Below are 18463 nucleotides of genomic sequence, written 5' to 3'. Positions count from 1 at the left end.
TGTATTGAAATACTAATGACTAGTTTATAACTATAAAATAACATCATTATTAAATTTTTTCGGACAGGTAATGTGGCAATGTAATCCGTCTATGTTTCATGAGGGGGGGGGGGGGTCTCTTTTGCAGGTGGTTAAATAGTTCTGGATTAGGTGGGAAACATATCACAACTAAAGGCATGGTAAATTGGAAATGGTAAATTATCAAACTGGTGTAAAGGAGAACTGGCTTAGTTGCCCATAGCAACCTATCAGATTCCACCTTTCATTTTCCTAAGGAGCTGTCAAAAATTAAAGGTGGAATCTGATTGGTTGCTATGGGCAACTAAGCCAGTTCTCCTTTACACCAGTTTGATAAATGACCTCATTTGTTCCTTCTTTTGATGCAAAGAAATGTGTGATTCTAGTACTTCCTCTTTTCTTAGGATCTGTTCATATCATCTTTCAGAGTTATTCCCCGACACCTCTAATATCTACCACTGTAGTGGCACACGTCAGACATTGACCCCCATTGTGAAAAACACATACTATGCAGTATACAGACTCTTAGAATAGTATTTTCCTTCTAACAGGAGCAGTTTGTGGTCCAGAACTGCTCTTCTTTCTGGAGAAAGGAAATTGCAAACATAGGCAGCCATTTTGAAAACTTACAGAGAAGCCATTTTGTCACCCAGCCACAGAAGCAACATGCAGGTATGTAGAAATGTTTTTACTCCCCTCTTCTCTGGCTTTATGTTAATGAATTATGTGTTAGTCCCGTATTCACATTCCCCAGTGAAAAGCACACAACAGGCCACATGCGCACTGGGTGGTAGCAATGTGAACACCGCTGAGCATTTCCAGTCATTTCGGCAGCTGTCATTACAAAATAACTATTTAAATATAATATTATAATAAAGTATATTAAAAGATACTCGGCATAAAATTACTGGAGGGCTGCACTAAGCAATGTAGCTCCAGGAATGCAGAAAGTAAGCAAGGCTTCTTCAGATATTATGATGAATGGTCATGATCTGGGGAGGACCAATTCCTTGTAAAACAATTGCTTTTTGAAGGAGGAGGTGTAATAGTCAAAGGTCATAACTGCCTGGATGATGATAGTGCACTAGCACATAACTGGTGTATATAGCATTGTGGGAGAATAGGTCATGGCAGATTGCTTTCATCACTGGCTAACAGCACACTATAGGTCAGCATTCCTCCGACATCTTCGAGACTCGCTCATCTGGTACATTGTTTACCCAAGTTCAGCCTCAAAACCATGAAAAATTCCACACTGACATCTTGTTGCAAACGGAATAGTGTGTACAAAATACATGTTTCTTCTGCTTTACAATGGTTTATATACTCCTCAAATTGTCTATTTAGTTCATTCACTCCACATATGAGGAAAATACAATACTGATCACCAAAATTATAATGAAGGCGCTCAAGACGCTTTTAGAACATATCAGGTCTCAGCCATATTAGGCACCCCCATCGCATTATTTCTGAATACAGATTTCATGCATATTACTGGACTGTTTAAAAAATGCTGATATATGGTAATTCGGCATACAGAAAACATTGTCTGACATTGGTCCATAAAATTCTATGGTCCTGATATCTGATGCACCACATTTATGATGAGGCACAGGCCTCCTCATTAATTAGGTGCATCCTCCTAAACAGCCATACATTTCTGGCTTCATTTGCCCCAGAAAACTGGTGTAAATGATAAATTTGTCTCGGCTGTTGGCCAGGACCTTTTCCTGCTCTTGCCATGCTCCCTTTTGGAAAAGTGGCAGAAAAAGAGGCACTTGTGGCTTTTTTCTCCAAAAAGCCACAAAGAACACACAGCTTGTGACTTTTTAAAGCCACCTTTTTGGCGTAAGGGACATGATAATTCTCCCCCGTAGAACTACATTTTTTTCCCGCAGAAGAACTGGGGCAATAAACTTCACCTTAAAGTATACAGCCTGCAACATGGTTCAATTTCACAAGCTGTATTGTGGGCCAAAATGCACAAGGAAAAAATGGTTTATTCCGCTCACTTTTATGCATCTCTTAAGTATATATTCATGTGAAAATCGTCTCTTAGAGCGATGACCCCATGAAGCCCACACTGGGACTACTGGCCCTGAGTAGTGTAGCACTGGCAGAAAATAAAAGTCAAGCTGGCTGAATGCGGTAAAAATTGAACTCAGCTCTGATTAAAGCAACAAGGCATACTAAGACAAATTACAGTTACTTATTCTTCATCATATGATTTTCTAAAGGATGAGGTTTACTTTAAAATGAACATCCACCTCCACTCCGCTCTGGTTAAAGCAAGAAGGCATATTAAGACAAATTACATTTACTTATTCTTCATAACATATGATTTCCTAAAGGATGAGGTTTACTTTAAAGTGAACCTCCATCTCCACTTATCTCTGGTTGAAGCAAAAAAGCATATTAAGACAAATGATATTTACTTAATCTTCATCACTTACAATTGCCTAAAGGATGAGGTTTACTATAAAATTAACCTTCTCCTTTTGTCATCATGTTGTTTTTACGTCCAAGATTTTGTGCTGATGAATTCATTAACATATTATTTATAGATGTCACAGATGCTTTTTCTGATATATAGCTTCAGAATAGACATAGAAATAAGAGATAACGTACGGTCTGCCTGGAGTTGCCACTAGAGGGAGCATAACAGGTTGGTGTTAGCCTACTTTCACACGCTGGATCCGGCAGGGTTCAGCAAAAACGCTTCCATTACTGATAATACAACCATCTGCATCCGCTATGAACGGATCCGGTTGTATTATCTTTTACATTGCCAAGACGGTTCCGTCATGAACTCCATTGAAGGTCAATGGAGGACGGATCTGTTTTCTATTGTGGCAGAGAAAATGGATCTGTCCCCATTGACTTGCATTAGGGGTCATGCCGGATCCGTCTTGTTCCGCATCCCAGGACGGAAAGCAAACTACAACATATTGCGGTTTGCTCTCAGGTCTGGGAACGCAACTAAAAGGAACAGAATGCATTTTGGAGCATTCCGTTCTGTTCAGTTCTGTCCCTGATGACAATGAATGGGGACAAAACTGAAGTTTTTTTTCCGGTATTGAGCCCCTATGACGGATCTCAATACCGGAAAACGAAAACGCTAGTGTGAAAGTAGCCTCAATTGAATGCGTAACAGTATGCAGTAAGCTCCCTCTAGTGGTCGCTGTGCCTACATACATACATAATTCCTCTGGGTAGCCATCTTATATGCTTCTGGCCTATGTAAAAAAAAACAGTGAACTCTCATCTTCTTGAAGCCTGGGTTACCTATGATATAGATGGACACTTTTATTACCACTACTCTGTAAGGCCAGCAATAAAGGTCATAAAGGCCATACCAGGCCCAGCTCATCCTGTCCCTTAAGATAAGATCAGCTCGCTGTCAAGCCTGGCTGGAGCGTGACGTCATTAATTTCCAGGTCTGGTTTGAGGAGAGCTAATAGCCCCTTAATTAGCTCTGGGCGTAAAACCAGTCCACTTTCATATTTCATTTATGAATCAACTTATGCCCTTTCTGACACCAGATCCAGGCTCTACAGAGTATTGTGGTTAATTGGGTATCAAATATGACTAGAGGATGTGATTCCTTAGCTGACCTATGGGTGGTAGAAGAACTACAGGTCCCAGCATTACCGTGTGTGGTCTCATTCTGTAGGTAAATAAATAAGGATTGCAAATATGTATTCTGTATAAAAATATGCCGATGTATCAAGGAGATACGAGCTTAAGTATAATCCTCATTGTAGGAACTGAACTTTGATGGGGTCATAAAACACTTGGGGGCCATCCCTAGGCTTCACAGTTACTCTGCTGACATTGGCTGACAGGAGTAAGTCTCCTGCCCATGGGAGAGTTCATAAAAATCTGTGCACAAGGACAGAGGAGAGAGACCCATGGAACATCACCAGACACTTAATTGGACATTGACGGCATATCCCTGTATCAGAAGAACTTTGAGGGTCTCCCCTGATACATACTGAAAAGGGGTTTGCAAGGATTCAAAAAGGACATATGAACGACCATCTGAAACCCTCCAGAGAAACTATGTATTCTTTCATCTTTTTCCCTTTCATTTGAACTGTCGTGATTATTTATATTGTTATTATTATTCTGTAGATTTATAGTCATTTTCATTAGATTTGTATGCACTGCTTTTTACCGCTTATTAAAGATTATAAAATCTAAATAGCCAAGTCTTCCATATTCTAAGCTGCTGAACAACGTACCTTGCCTTTGAAGAGACGTTACCAGGTAGTTAGTTAAATTGCATTTAGGAATTGTAGCTGGGGGTGATTGACTGCGGTTGGTCAGTAAGTGATATCCGGTTCATCCACTGATCTGTGCGATAGTGAATTACCCGGATAGTCGGCTCGTGGACCGGGAACCCACGTGGTGGCAGTTACCGAAGTGTAGTGGGGGGTGCTAGCCGAATGGTAATACCCCTGTCACGTGAGGTCTCTGTGTGTGCACAGACTCCGTCACAGACCACTACGTCACAGCTGTGGGATCCGGAGCGGTCGGATCCATAGTTCGTGACAGTCGCTGCAAGCAACCAGAATTTTATCATTTAGCAATTTGTATTTGTAGGGGTTTTGGAGTTATGTATCAGAAAAGCAAAGTTATGACCACTCAAAAACATGTTAAGCAATGAATCAGTTCAGAATTCAGAACCTATGTGATAAATTGACTGCTGATTTTGCTATATTCCACATTGTCCTCTTGTGGGGTAGAGTTTTTTTGGAAGGGCTCACCAAATATGTTACTCGATAGGGTGTCCAGTTACCATGGTGGCCTATATAAGCAAGCAAGAGCCTCTGCGCAGAACAGTCCTGGTTCCAGTCCCTTCTGGCTCCTGTTGATACTGCCTTAAACAGCCTTGTTTCTGGTTTGTTGTCCTGGTCATGCTCCCGGCCTCTTTCGCTCTCTCATTACTGTTTCCAACTTGGCCTCTTCCTAGATCATGTTTATGTCTTGTCCCCTGGACTCTGGTTGCTCTCTGACCTCCTAGTTCTGATACAGCTGTGTCTAACCATGCTCTGGTCCTGATCTCTGGGTTTTGATCCCAATTTCAGTCCTGTCTCCATGCTTGAGTTCTATCACTGCTGTTGCATCCAGCAGTCAACTAGTGACTATTCTGGGTATCACATCCCGGGGATCACCCTGCAGTGAAGACCACACCTCCTTGTGATGATTAAAGGTAAAACAAGGTTATCCCTTAGACCCCAAGCTAGCCTGTGATAAACTGGTTGCAGTCCTTTAAGGATCCACATTGTAGACCTGTATCAACCTGTTTGATAATTTAAAGCATACCTAATATTCACGGTAACTTTGCAAAGTAAGCTGTTCATGTGTGTATACATGGGTGATAACACTATATCTGACCATTTTATGACCAATATCAAGTATTTTTCAGCAGATTTCTCCTTTGCATGCTACATTTCTAATTCTCAATTGTCTCTGTGCTGGTGGTTGGAGACTAGCGGCTCATCATGTCTGCCCATATAATACATAGGAAGAAAGAAGGCGATTTTAGTCCCTAACTCTCGCTTACTTATTCAGAAGCACCACAGAGAACTTTATAGAAAAGTACTGAACAGTACTAATGTGACTGGTGTGAGGTCTAAAACTTAGTCTTAGCTGCTGAATCAAGCCTGTGCTGTCTCTGATTCTCCCGCCTCCTCTTCATAAACTTTAAAAGAATAACGTAATTTGATCCTTTAGGGAGCAGGCAGCCCATCTTGGTTTTAACATGACAGATTTCTCACAAATTACAGAAAGAAAGTTTGTGTTTGTGGGTGGGTAGGGGAGTTGATAACTAAAGAACAAGGCATTTTCTCTGATATATTACAAAGTTTCTTAATTTTGCCTGTATTATTGATTTATGCAAAGTTGTGTGAAAGTACAGTGACCATTAAAAATTTGTGTTCAGAGGTGGAAATTCACTTCAGTACTTTTTAGCGATGAGTCCCTTGATGTGAATAACACATGGCATTATCACTTTTGGCATAATCTTCAAGAAAGTTCCTTAGTGAACTAGGTAACAACTAACGATGTGGATTATGCAGTATTTGTTTTACCCAAAATCCCAAGTATAAGGCCGAATGCACACGGCCGTGTTCCGTGGCCGAGAGCGGTCCGTGGTAACACGGCCTGGCATCCTGTTGAGAGCAGGGGCGCACGGCGTCATTGGTTGCTATGCCGCCGCTGGACTACAGTAATACACTCGTATAGTGTGCATTCGGCCTAACTCTCAGAAACGCGTTCAAGGGCATTCCATTAATCCCTATCACTACAGCAGCAATGAAGTCAATGTAATAAATAACCACTTTATTGGCAACATTATTGGATTTACTTTTTGCGAATATACCAAATGAATATATAGTCAGTACACTTTACTCATCATATTGCAACATGGAAAATAAATTCACATTACCTAATTTTTCTGACAGCAATTAACTTATTTAAATGCATGAATACACAGATAACTGAGAGAAAGAAAAAAATAACATAAAAAACATAAACCATAGCTTAGGTACTGAAAGAAACCTAGTGATGTTATCGATTTCTTTTAGCTGCCAGTTTTTATATATTTTTTTGGACATATGGCATTTCTGGTAGCCAGGACATTTTTTGAACTATTGACATATACAAATAAAACATACACAAGTAAACGTAAATTACAAAATAAAAAATCTTACCTTCAATACCTATTTATTTTCTGAACGTTAATATCTGGCCCATTGTCAGATTGCCCATTTTCATAAAAATTGCAGAAACGTTCATATTAGTGGGTAAAAGTGTGATGAAGAAGAAAGGTTTAAGGACTAAACTTCCTAAAAATCAATGTTCAATGTGTGTTGAGTTCATACATACCACAAATACCTAAATCTAATGTATATGCACATATCTTCATAAAAGCACCAGAACTGGAAAGACCAAAAATTGGATTTTAAGCTAGAAATTTTTAAAAAGAACAACCTACAGAATACAGGGATTATGCACCTTTAAAAATGGCACGGTCGTGTGCATGTAGCCTAATCGGCAGATACAGCTGCTTTGCCACTGCCTGGCCCTGTCAATCAAATCAGACAGCTCTAGCGCTTTAGCACACTGGCGCATTAGTGAGTAAAACAACCTGCCTTGTTTAAAATACTGGCCTGGGAAAGCCTCTGCATTTTTGATGTTTTTTTTTGGTGTCTGTTATGTACTAAAAACTGTCTTGCTGCTATACCTGGAATGTTGCTGGTCCATGCATCCGTTTGTAGATCACCTAAATACTCCGACATACCCTGAAGACCCCAGTTGCTACCTACGGTGAATTTTTCTTGTGAATAAACACAATTATTATAATTTTTTTGCGGAGGACTAGGCCTTGCTTTGTCCGGCTTGAGCCACTGGGATTTGGGACAGCCGCCATTGTGACGTTGCAATCTTCGATATGGGGATTTTCTTTGATGTGAACATTGTTGCCGTTGCTGGCATTGGGGATAGCTCTTGGGGCAGCTTGGTCTGTCCGTTTTGGCTTAAGTAGCACATAATTGTATTTTGGCTTTGTCTGTCTTTTCCCTTTTCTTAGATTTTTTATTTTTTTTGTGAAGGTTCTTGATCAGCTTATATACTTGCACCAAAAGTATATATTAAGAACTAGGGCAGAGAGAAGGAGGGGGAGGGAAAAGGGGGGAGAGGGGAAGGAGGAGAGGAAGAAAAGAAAAAAGGGTGAGGGAAGGGGAGGGGAAGAGAAAGGAGGAAAGGAAAGGAAAAGAAAAAAGGGGGGGGGGAAAGGAAAAAAGGGAAGGAAGATAAGAGGAGGAAAAAAGCTAAGAATCGAAGGGGCATATTCCTAATGGGGGTCCTCCCTCAAATAGAGAGCGCATCAGACACTTTATTTATATAGTACTTTTTGAGAAGTGTGTTATCTTAGAAATTTCGAATTGATAAAGTCCCTTCCGCAAATTGATAAGGTCTCTTCCCCCACTTCTAGCTCCCTCCCCACATAATGCCGGCAAAAATACAAAACCAGAAATCTATCGGGATAGTCTCTCCTATGGGTGGGGGCTCAAATAGTCCAATTACAAAGCTTGACAAATTTTTAAAATCCCCACCACATAAAACGAGACTGGTGCATAGGACCCTGGGGAGCAAGATATTGTAGGGAATCCACGGGAGAAGATGGACGAGGGTAAAAGAAAGGGGGAGATAGATAAAATTGAGATGATAGATAGAAAACTGGTAGAGATTTTGGCAGCTGTTGCCCAATCTAATGACTCGTTTGGAGACTTGTCTACCAAGATCTCTTCAGTACAATCTGATATCTCCCTAATAAAAGATGAAATGAGTAAAATGAGGGGTAGAATTAAGGATTTACAGGTCTCCTCTCAGGAGATAAAGGAGGCGATGTCTATGTCTAAATTACTTAGTTTGGAATGTCCGCGGGCTGGCGGATAGAACAAAAAGGCGTATAGTGTTTGATCTAGTTTGCAGACATTTACCAGCAATAGTCGCATTAATTGAAACTCATGGCTCTTTGGACAAACAGGAAATCCTTAGAAGGAACTAGGGATCGACCGATTATCGGATTTACCGATATTATCGGCCGATATTCAGGATTTTGAACGCTATCGGTATTGGCATTTATTTTGCCGATATTCCGATAGCGTATGGGGAACACAGATCGCGCTGCTGACAGCGCTCTCCGTGTTCCCCTTAGCAGCACAGGGGAGAAGGAAGCAGTGTCTCCTCCCCCTGTGCTGCTGCCGCTGCCGCCAATGAAAGGACAGGGGACAAGAGGAGGGGAGGAGCTATGGCCACTGCGCCACCAATGAAGCTTAATCTCTCATTTATTCATATACAGGAGGCGGGAGCTGCAGGATCACATTGCCGGCTCCCGGCCTCTATGAGCGGTAGCTGCGATCTGCGGTAGTTAACCCCTCAGGTGCCGCGGATCGCAGCTACTGCTCATAGAGGTCGGGAGCCGGCTATGTGATTCTGCAGCCAGCTCCCGTCCTCCTGTATATGAATAAATGAGAGAGGGGTTGTCCAAGTTATATTTATTGATGACCTATCCCCAGGATAGGTCATCAATATCAGATCGGCGGGGGTCCGACACCCGGCACCCCCTCTGATCAGCTGTTTGAAGAGGAGACTCGCACGGTGTCAGCGCTGCCTCCTCTTCACTGTTTACCTTCTAGCCGTTGCATCTGCAGTGGTGAGCAGGTGTAATTACACCCAAGCCTTCCCATTCATTTCAATAGGAAGGCTTGGGTGTAATTACACCTGCTCACCACTGCAGATGCAACGGCTAGAAGGTAAACAGTGAAGAGGAGGCAGGGCTGACACCGTGCGAGTCTCCTCTTCAAACAGCTGATCGGAGGGGGTGCCAGGTCATCAAGAAATATAACTTCTCAACCCCTTTAATCTTCATTGGTGGTGCAGTGCACCCCAATCCCCAGTATTAGAAATTGGTGGTGCAGTGCGCCCCCCCCCCCCAGTATTAAGCATTGGCGGCGCAGTGCGCCTCCCCCCCCAAGCCCCCCCAGTATTAAGCATTTATGGCGCAGTGCGCCCCTCCACAGGATCCCCTCCCCCCTCCTCCTCCGATCGGAGCCCCAGCAGTGTAATGCTGGGGCTCTGATCGGTTACCATGGAAGCCAGGACGCTATTGAAGCCCTGGCTGCCATGGTAAGCTCCATGCTGCTGTGTGCACAAAGCACAGAGCAGCAGGGACAGTGTGACCTCCTATTCACCCTGATAGATCTCTATCAGGGTGAAAAGGACAAGGGTTCTAGTCCCTAAGGGGGCTAAAAGTTAGTAAAAAAAAAAAAAAAAAAAGGTACAAAAATAAAACACCAAAATATTAAGTATAAATGAAAAAGAAAGATTTACAAAAAAAAAAACTACACATTAACAATAAACATTAATTTTCAGCAGATTTGTGGGAATTTTTTATTTTTTTTTCAAAAATAAAAATTCCCTGAATATCGGTATAAATTATCGGCTATCGGCCTGAAAGTTCACAAATTATCGGTATCGGCCCTAAAAAATCAAGATCGGTCGATCCCTAGAAGGAACTGGGCAAAATATGAATATCACTCTTATTTCTCCGCCAGCTCACGGGGAGTAAGTGTATATATTCACAAAAATATGGACTTCATTCCACTGGCGCATAGAACTGATAAAGAGGGAAGATTTGTTTTTATTTATGGTCAATGGAATGGGACCATTTGTATTCTTGCCTTCATATATATATCCCCCCCCCCCCCATTTGCACTATATGCTATTTCATGTCTAGCTGATTTCGCTAGTGGTAGGGAGCCATGCCCGATCCTAGCTGCTAGGGATTTTAATAATGTGATCCACCCAGACATAAATAGATTGTCGACTTTGACTGGCCAGAAGAAAGGCCGGGGAGAGTATACGCTTTTACATAAAGCCTAAAAAACATAAAGAATTAGCATTAATTGATATTTGGCGATATCTGTACAGGGATAAAAAAGTGTTCTCATGCTATAGTCGTTCCTGTAAGGCAATGTCACGGATTGACATTGCCTTTACCACCCTTGACTTTATAGATATGGTAGAACATATGAAATATGAACATTGTGGGGTTTCGGATAACTCCCCCATGCTTTTGACAATTAAGCAGACAAATCCAACTCCGCGGATAAGGAGATTTAGGTTGAACCCCCACTGGATAGGCCTGATTGGCAAACAGGAGAAAATTTCACATGAGATTCTGGAATTTTGGAACTTTAATTTGGGTTCAGCACATATACACTTCGTGTGGGATGCACTTAAAGCATTCACCCGAGGTGTGTATGTGGGACAAATAAAGAGTAGGAAAGCCATATTTGCCAGAACGGAAAAATAATTAGAGGAAAGGTTAAGGGGGCTAGAAATCTAGATAATTAGGAATAGAACTGATAAAAATCTGCGAGAACTAAACATTGCTCGGGAGGAACATAAAAGTATTTAACTAACAAAGCCCAACAGAAGATATTTTTTACAGGCCAGAAATACTCCCCCGAATCTGGAAAACCGAGTCGATTGCTCGCCTCCATAATCCAGAATCAACAATGCCGGAAAAGGACAAGGCCCTATTAAATGCACCAATTCAGATAAAGAAATGAGAAAAAGCGCAGCAGGCACTGCTACATGTGTCTGCATGATCATTAAAAATACAAAATCGCACTGACTCAGTGGTCTCAAGGTGGTGCTCTGCTGGTATAATAGTCCATATGATGAAATATAGAAATAGAAAAAAGTACCGCGGCACTCACCATTAATCTTGAACTGCAGTTTGTTTCATGGTAACAAAAAGGTGGTGGACATGGAACAATGCACAAGTGTGTGAATTGGCAACAGCTGTTTCGCGCTAATCCGGAGGCTTGACAAAGCGCGGATCAGCACGAAACAGCTGTTGCCAATTCACACACTTGTGCATTGCTCCATGTCCACCAGCTTTTTGTTACCATGAAACAAACTGCAGTTCAAGATTGATGGTGAGTGCCGCGGTATTTTTTTCTATTTCTATATTGCACCAATTCAGATAGGCGAATTATTTGAAGCCCTGGGTACTATCCAGGGAAACTCAGCACCTGGCTCAGACGGACTCCCGTTTGAGATTTACAGGAGACATGGGGAGATTCTTCTCCCGTCTCTCCTGCGAGTCCTTAATGAGTCCCGAACTGTAGGCTCCCTTCCAAAGTCACTAGCAGAAGCTATAATTGTTCTTATTCCCAAAAAAGATAAAGATCTAACTGACCCAATCCCCATCGCCCGATTTCATTACTGAATACAGATTTTAAAATATGCGCTAAAATATTTGCAATTCGCCTGAAAAAAGTGATAGAAAAATTTATACACCCAGACCAAACTGGTTTTATCCCCAAAAAGGAACTCCCACACAAATATTCGTAGAGCTATGGTTAATATTCAGGTGGTGGCAGGAGAGAACCACTCCATCCTGTCATTGGATGATGCTAAGGCTTTTGACAGGAGACTCTGGAGAGTAATGGCCGAGATGAATTTGGGGAGCAATTCCATTAAATGGATACAACTGTTGTATAACTTTCCAACAGCAAGAATCAGTATCGATGGGCCCTGGTCTCCCCCTTTCGAGCTTTATCGAGGCACTAGACAGGGATGCCCCCTCTCTCCTCTTCTGTTTGCCATATTTTTGGAACCTCTCGCTTGCTTAATAAGGCAGGATGAGAATGTTTCGGGGTGAGGGGACCCCAGGATAAAATAAGCCTTTATGCGGATGACATTCAAATTTTTTTGAAAGATGGTGGAATAGCAGAACCCTACGTTATGAAGGTAATTAATGAATTTGGTCATCTGTCTGGTCTTGAAATTAATTGGCCGAAGTCGGTATATCTCCCCTTAAAACAGCGGAATGGAGAAATAATAGAAAGATATGGAGAACTACTCGCCGCCACAGAAATAGAGTATCTTGGGATAAAAATTAGTAACACAGTACGGGACTTTAATAAATTAAATCTCGCCCCCCTGCTGGATAAAATATAAGATCAGAGTTTGGCAGAAACTATCTCTTGGCCAGGCAGATAGAATAGTGCTTATTAAAATGGCGCTTCTTCCCTAAATTTTAAATATTATTATAGCCTGCCCGATTTGGCTCGATGATTCATATTTCAACCGGATTGAAAGGCTCTTTGACGATCTGATATGGGACAGGAAAAAGAGTACGGATTAAGCAGAGTTTTTTGTGGCTGGCGGTGGGGGAGGGGGGGATATCCCTTCCATATATCCAGGGGTATTATATGGCTGCACAAATTTAATGGTGCATGGGACAAGGAGAGAATAGCCCTATACAATTCCTCACAAGAGATTATGAAGGGATCCACAGCGATATCTTTAGTATATTAGAAACTGGGTATTTAGCCACTCGAGGGAAATACTGCCCCATTAGTGGAATGTTACAGTTGGTATGGCATAAAATTAAGAAATTATTAGGGATTACACAGGGTTTAAGCTTTACCCCACTGTGGCACAATTAGAACTTAAAGGAAGTCTTGAAAATAGAAGAGAACACATATTGGCAAAAACGGGGAATAGTTTTAGTTTCGCACTTAGCTGAGTCCGGGAGTATAAGATCACCAAAATAAATGCTTCCCGACTCTCAACTAGATAATATATTTTGGTTTAGATATGCACAATTACAGCACGCATTTATAAGTATAAAAAATAGACATCTTTTAAAGGTAGTAGACTATAGTTTAATGTATTATTGTTATCACTGGAAAGACACAAACTTCCATATCTCAGGTATATAAACAGATTAAAGATGGATTAGCTAACTCGACACATTTCAAAAGTGAAAAGCAGTGGGAATTAGAGATAGGAAACGACACTAGTATTAACTGGGTGAGGGTATATAAAAATATAAACTGGGCAACCACATGGGCCAACTTTAGACTCATGCAATTCAAAATCGTTCACAGGTTGTATTATACCCCATTACAAATTGAAAGGATGTACAGTATGGGAAAACAGAATCTAAGTGCCCTAAATGTCAAATAGGTCAGGCCGATTTCATGCATATGATTTGGAGGCGGAGCTGCCCAAAAATTCAGAAGTACTGGGTAGAAATTTATAAGTTACTGTCTAGCAAACTGGATAACATCCCGGAAATGGGAATTGAGCTTGCGGTATTGGGAACTCTTGGAGCTGAGGATATTAATAGACACAAGTTTGAGGCCTGGCTGAAAGGTATGTTACTAGCCAGAGTTATAATCGCAAGAAAATGGGGCTCCTGTGATTCCCCCACCATAACAGAATGGAAAAATTTGTTGGACACGACCAGAATCTATGAAAAAAATCTATGTCTATCCAAAAACAGTTATCACGCTGGGAAAGGATATGGGCGAACTGGACATAGTTGGAGGAGGCAGGCCGGCAACCCCTACACTCTACACTTGACTTATATTATCTACGTGGCTCACCTGTCGACCCCACTAGGCTCCGGAGACACTGAGGCTAAAATCCAGAAGGGATTGGGGAGGGTTGGGGCTTTATCTAAAGGCTGTATGCATTTTAATGAAATGTTTAAGTTGAACCTATTTTATTGGTATGTATACGAAAGATGCAAGCAAATACTGGAAACATGTATACTCAAGTTGTAATTTATAAAAGCAAAATAACAAATAAATAACTAAAAAATCAGACAGCTCGGGTGCAAGAATAGCAACGATGACACTCTTATTGCATCAAAACCCTAATTTGCATATTAAGAAAAATTATAATTCGGTAACAGAGCCTCAGGTTTTAACCTGGTGAACCACAGCTGTGTCTATGCAAACAGCTGGATAGGAAGGTTGCTGGTGACAGATTCTCTTTAAAGCACTCTAGTCTCCCTGTCTGTGTCTCTCGGTGCAGCTCACTCCTCCTCCCACTCCGTAGACTTAAATGGGAACTTGTAATCTGATTCTTCAGTGAGCTGACAGTCCATTTTGGTCTCCCAAGATGGAATAGGCAGAAAATGCAGAGTTACCGTATTTAAACTTATAGGACACACTTTTTAGCCAGAAAGAATCTTGTTGAAAAAAGTGCCTGCGTCTTATAGTCCGCAGTCACTGTGTTTATGTACTGGCCTGATGTCTTACTCATCAGGAGGGCCTCTCGGCACTATTTTAACGCTTAAAAGCTTATACAGTCTTCTTTTTTACTTTTACAAGCATGATTCAATTTTATTTATATTAATTATACTATCCGCCCTTGAAATATTTTATTACATTGTGTGTGTTTTTTAATAGCCTGGGGTGCATCTTATAGAAAACTATTTTTTAGTCTGTAAAATATGGTAGTTTAGGAAGCGGGGGAATGAGGGGGACAAAGTGACATTAACCCTCATAAGAAATATTACAGTTTCTTATATTTACCTGTACTACTGATTTATGAAAAGTTGTGTGGAAACTGACCATTTAAAGGATAACTGTCGTATTGGATTGTGGTGATTAATATCACCTTGGTGGCCCTTTTTTAACTTTTCACTGTGTATTCAATTACCCCTTAATTCCACATTTTTGTTCCCTGTACTGCCTATTTTTACCTGTGCTTAAAATAGGGTTGCTCGGCATGGTCCGTCTCTCTGTTGAAGGACGGAGGACGCAGAAGCACGCTGCATGCAAGGTCACATTACTGACAGCCAGGGACTGTAAGTAAATTATTAAAGCCAGGTCCTCCCCAGCAGCTGATAACAGTGCCTGGGCTGTGTGCACTTCTCCCTGTCCCTGCACTTGGCAGATGCTCCCTCACTCAGCAGAGCTGGACAATGCAGAGCCGAAGCAGCACAGACCAGGGAAGGGAGATCTGCCGTCTGCTCAGTGTATAAATGAAAGCAACATGTGGTAAGAGGACCCCTTTGTGCTGCAGGAGATTAACCCTTTAGGGGGGGAGGGCTCTGGTTACTGACACTTTTGGGGGGCTATTGTTACTGGCTAGTGAGGGCAGGCGGGATTAGCCTCAGGGTGAGGGCAGTGGCGGCCATCTTAACTGAATAGTGAAATTGCAGTTTTATGCAGACTGGTTGCTAAGGGCTGAATCTTATTAAATATGGGGTAAGTCGGTCTAATAGTAACTGATTCTGGAATATCATGTTATTAGTAACTACATATATGAAAATTGAAATTAGGGTCTAAGTGTGACAGTTATCGTTTAAGTTTTTTTGCTGACACTATAGATAAATATACTGGCTTGCAAATAATAAATAAAGTGCTGTGGAGATCAGCTCAGACTTCAGATATAGTTCAAACAATAGTGTTTTATTTTGTCCAAAACGGATTCAACAAATACTCGCTTACTTCAGCATGTAAACACACAAAAAACACAGTCCATGTGAAGTGGTCTGACTCACAGTCCTCTGTAGTTCCTGGTTTCCACCACCAGCTTGAGGGGGAAAAGACTTGGCAATAGCAGGCTTCTCCACTGAAATACTCCAAACAGTCTATCACACTTCCAGATTAGGAGCCACACCCCAGCTCCCCTGGGCTTCCTAGCTTATATAGGCCAGCCAAAAACTAGTCTGGATACGTGGGAGTAGTCATCCCACCCTGCTCTTTGACTACTCCAATGAAACCCGGCCCGGATCAGCTGCAGCCAGCAGCTAAACTACTACTAACAAGTGTCAGTAACCTAGGGTTACAGACAAAACATTACCAGTTAATTTCACCGAGGCCAGGCACCTCGGTGACACGCATCTATCGCTTACTATGGCACCTTGTGACTTCTCACAGTACTTTTTTAGGGTTTACTTATAGAACTCTCCATTATAACACAAAGACACAAAACAAATATACCAATTAGAGATGAGAAAATTTCACATTTTGAAATTCGTTCACGCTTTGTTTACTGGTATAAGGTGAATTGCGTTATGGATTCCGTTACCACGGACCATAACGCAATTCTATGACGGAATGCATAACGGAATGCCTTTAGAGGCATTCCGTTATTCCTTCCGTCATAATCGAAGTCTATGGGCTGCAAAAAGGATCCGTCCCGTTTCTGTTATGCAGGAGAGTCTTGCATAACTTCTATTATGACGGAATGAAAAACAGAATGCCACTAAAGGCAATCCATCATGGAATTGCGTTATTGTCCTTGGTAACGGAATCCATAACGCAATTTACCTTTTACCAGCAAACTAATTTCATAACCGGAAATTCGCTCATCAATAATACCAATGTAAAAGCAACCAAATCCAAAATAAAATATAAACCTACTCGTACATTGCATAGAATAGCTTAACAAAGGTATAATTAGACAAGACACATTACTTACCCCAATATTAAACTTCCCAGTAAAGTAATCCAGGTTTGCTTGAATGAACCAGATATTCGTTAATCCTAATCCATTACTTCTGTCCCTGGCACGAATCAAAGACTCTTCTTTATTCTCTATCAGAACGATCTGAAGTCAGAGAACCAAAATGTCTTATGTTATTGTATTATATAAATATGACTTCTCTATTTCCATTTACGCTATATTGAAAAAAGCCATACATAAAACACATAGGGGGTCATTTATCAAACTGGTGTAAAGTAGATATTGCTTAGTTGCCCATAGCAACCAATCAGATTCCTCCTTTCATTTATGACAGCTCCTTTGGAAAATGTAAGGTGGAATCTGATTGGTTGCTATGGGCAGCTAAGCCAGTTCTACTTTACACCAGTTTGATAAATGTGCCCCATACAGTCACTAAACTGGTAACTGTCATGCAATGCTGGGAAATCAATGTCATAAAGTAAAACATAGTATATATAGTTGGCTGGATCACAAATGGCGCAAGTAACCACCTCACCGGGCACTCATGTGGAGAATGAAAAATCTTCTTCTTGGGTAGCCTTTTTCATCAAATCTTCTCGTTAGGATATTGCACTGCTTCTCAAAATCGACTTCTCTAGTGCAATTTCGCCTCATTCTTTGATTAAATGGGATATTGTTTTTCCATTTACGGTGATGGTTACTCTTGAAATCCAAGTAACTGATACTATCGACTGCTTTGAAAAAGGTGCGGGTTAGTATTTCTTTACCTTCTACAAATACTTCAAGGTCCAAGGACTCTGTTCGGCCCACATTCTCTCACACTGCACAGTCATAACATGAGCAGCGTTCACTGCTGCTAGGCAACGGGACCACGTGATCGCGATCACATGACAAATCCTTGAATGTGTGAAAATACGAAAATGTATAAAAAAGTGTTGCAATGTCTATTGCCAGTTCTCCTGTGCTTTGTTTTATATATATCAACGATTGTTTTATTGTATGCAAATTAGATAGTTCTATGGGAGAAAGCCACTCCCAGAGGACTGCCCAGGGGTGTTTTTTGGCGCCCCTTTTTGTGTTTAAAGACCTATGATTAATGCTTCATTCCTTATTAAGCCTTTTAACCTGATGAAGGGGGGGGCTCTAGACCCCCGAAACGCATTGTTTTAATAAAGAAGAAGATTTTTCATTCTCTACATGAGTGCGTGGTGAGGGGGTTACTTGCGCCATTTGTGATCCAGCCAACTATATATACCACATATCCGTTTGGAGAAGTCGTGGGCTCTATCTCCTGAAGCTTCTGGATACAGCGGCAGCATCCACCCAACCGGACACACCTTACTCACAAAACACACGGTAGAGTTGTGTCTATTTCTAGCACAACTTGAGAAGGTGAGCCTCCATTTTGTTTGCTCTATTCACTGTAACTAAGCTGTGAACATACTACCCTATGGTGCGCACTTTATCTCTGTAGTTGGGCAACTTTTGCTAAAAAAGCAAGGGTAAAGTAAAACATGACTAGTACTATTCAACTCAAGGTTCCTTCCTTCACATCAGTTACCATTGTCTTTAAGATTAAGGGCTCATTCAGACAGCTGTGTTTTGCAGTCCATAAATTGCGAATCCACAAAACACGGATACCAGTCGT

General features: G+C 41.4%; 1 protein-coding gene across 4 annotated transcripts in view; it reads right to left on the bottom strand.

Moving 5' to 3' along the window:
- GSTCD (glutathione S-transferase C-terminal domain containing) overlaps positions 1 to 18463 on the bottom strand; it is a 217070-nt gene that overhangs the window by 12424 nt on the left and 186183 nt on the right. For all 4 annotated transcript variants that reach the window (XM_044302546.1, XM_044302529.1, XM_044302557.1 and 1 more), the window contains one exon: positions 16831 to 16959. In XM_044302546.1, coding sequence (XP_044158481.1) covers positions 16831 to 16959 — 129 coding nt within the window. The remainder of the gene's footprint in view (positions 1 to 16830; positions 16960 to 18463) is intronic.

This window comes from Bufo gargarizans, chromosome 1 (genome assembly GCF_014858855.1).
Source record: "Bufo gargarizans isolate SCDJY-AF-19 chromosome 1, ASM1485885v1, whole genome shotgun sequence".
NCBI classification, from domain to species: Eukaryota; Metazoa; Chordata; class Amphibia; order Anura; family Bufonidae; genus Bufo; species Bufo gargarizans.
The sequence above is the reverse complement of the archived record's forward strand: the minus strand, read 5'-3'. Positions and strand labels throughout refer to the sequence as shown.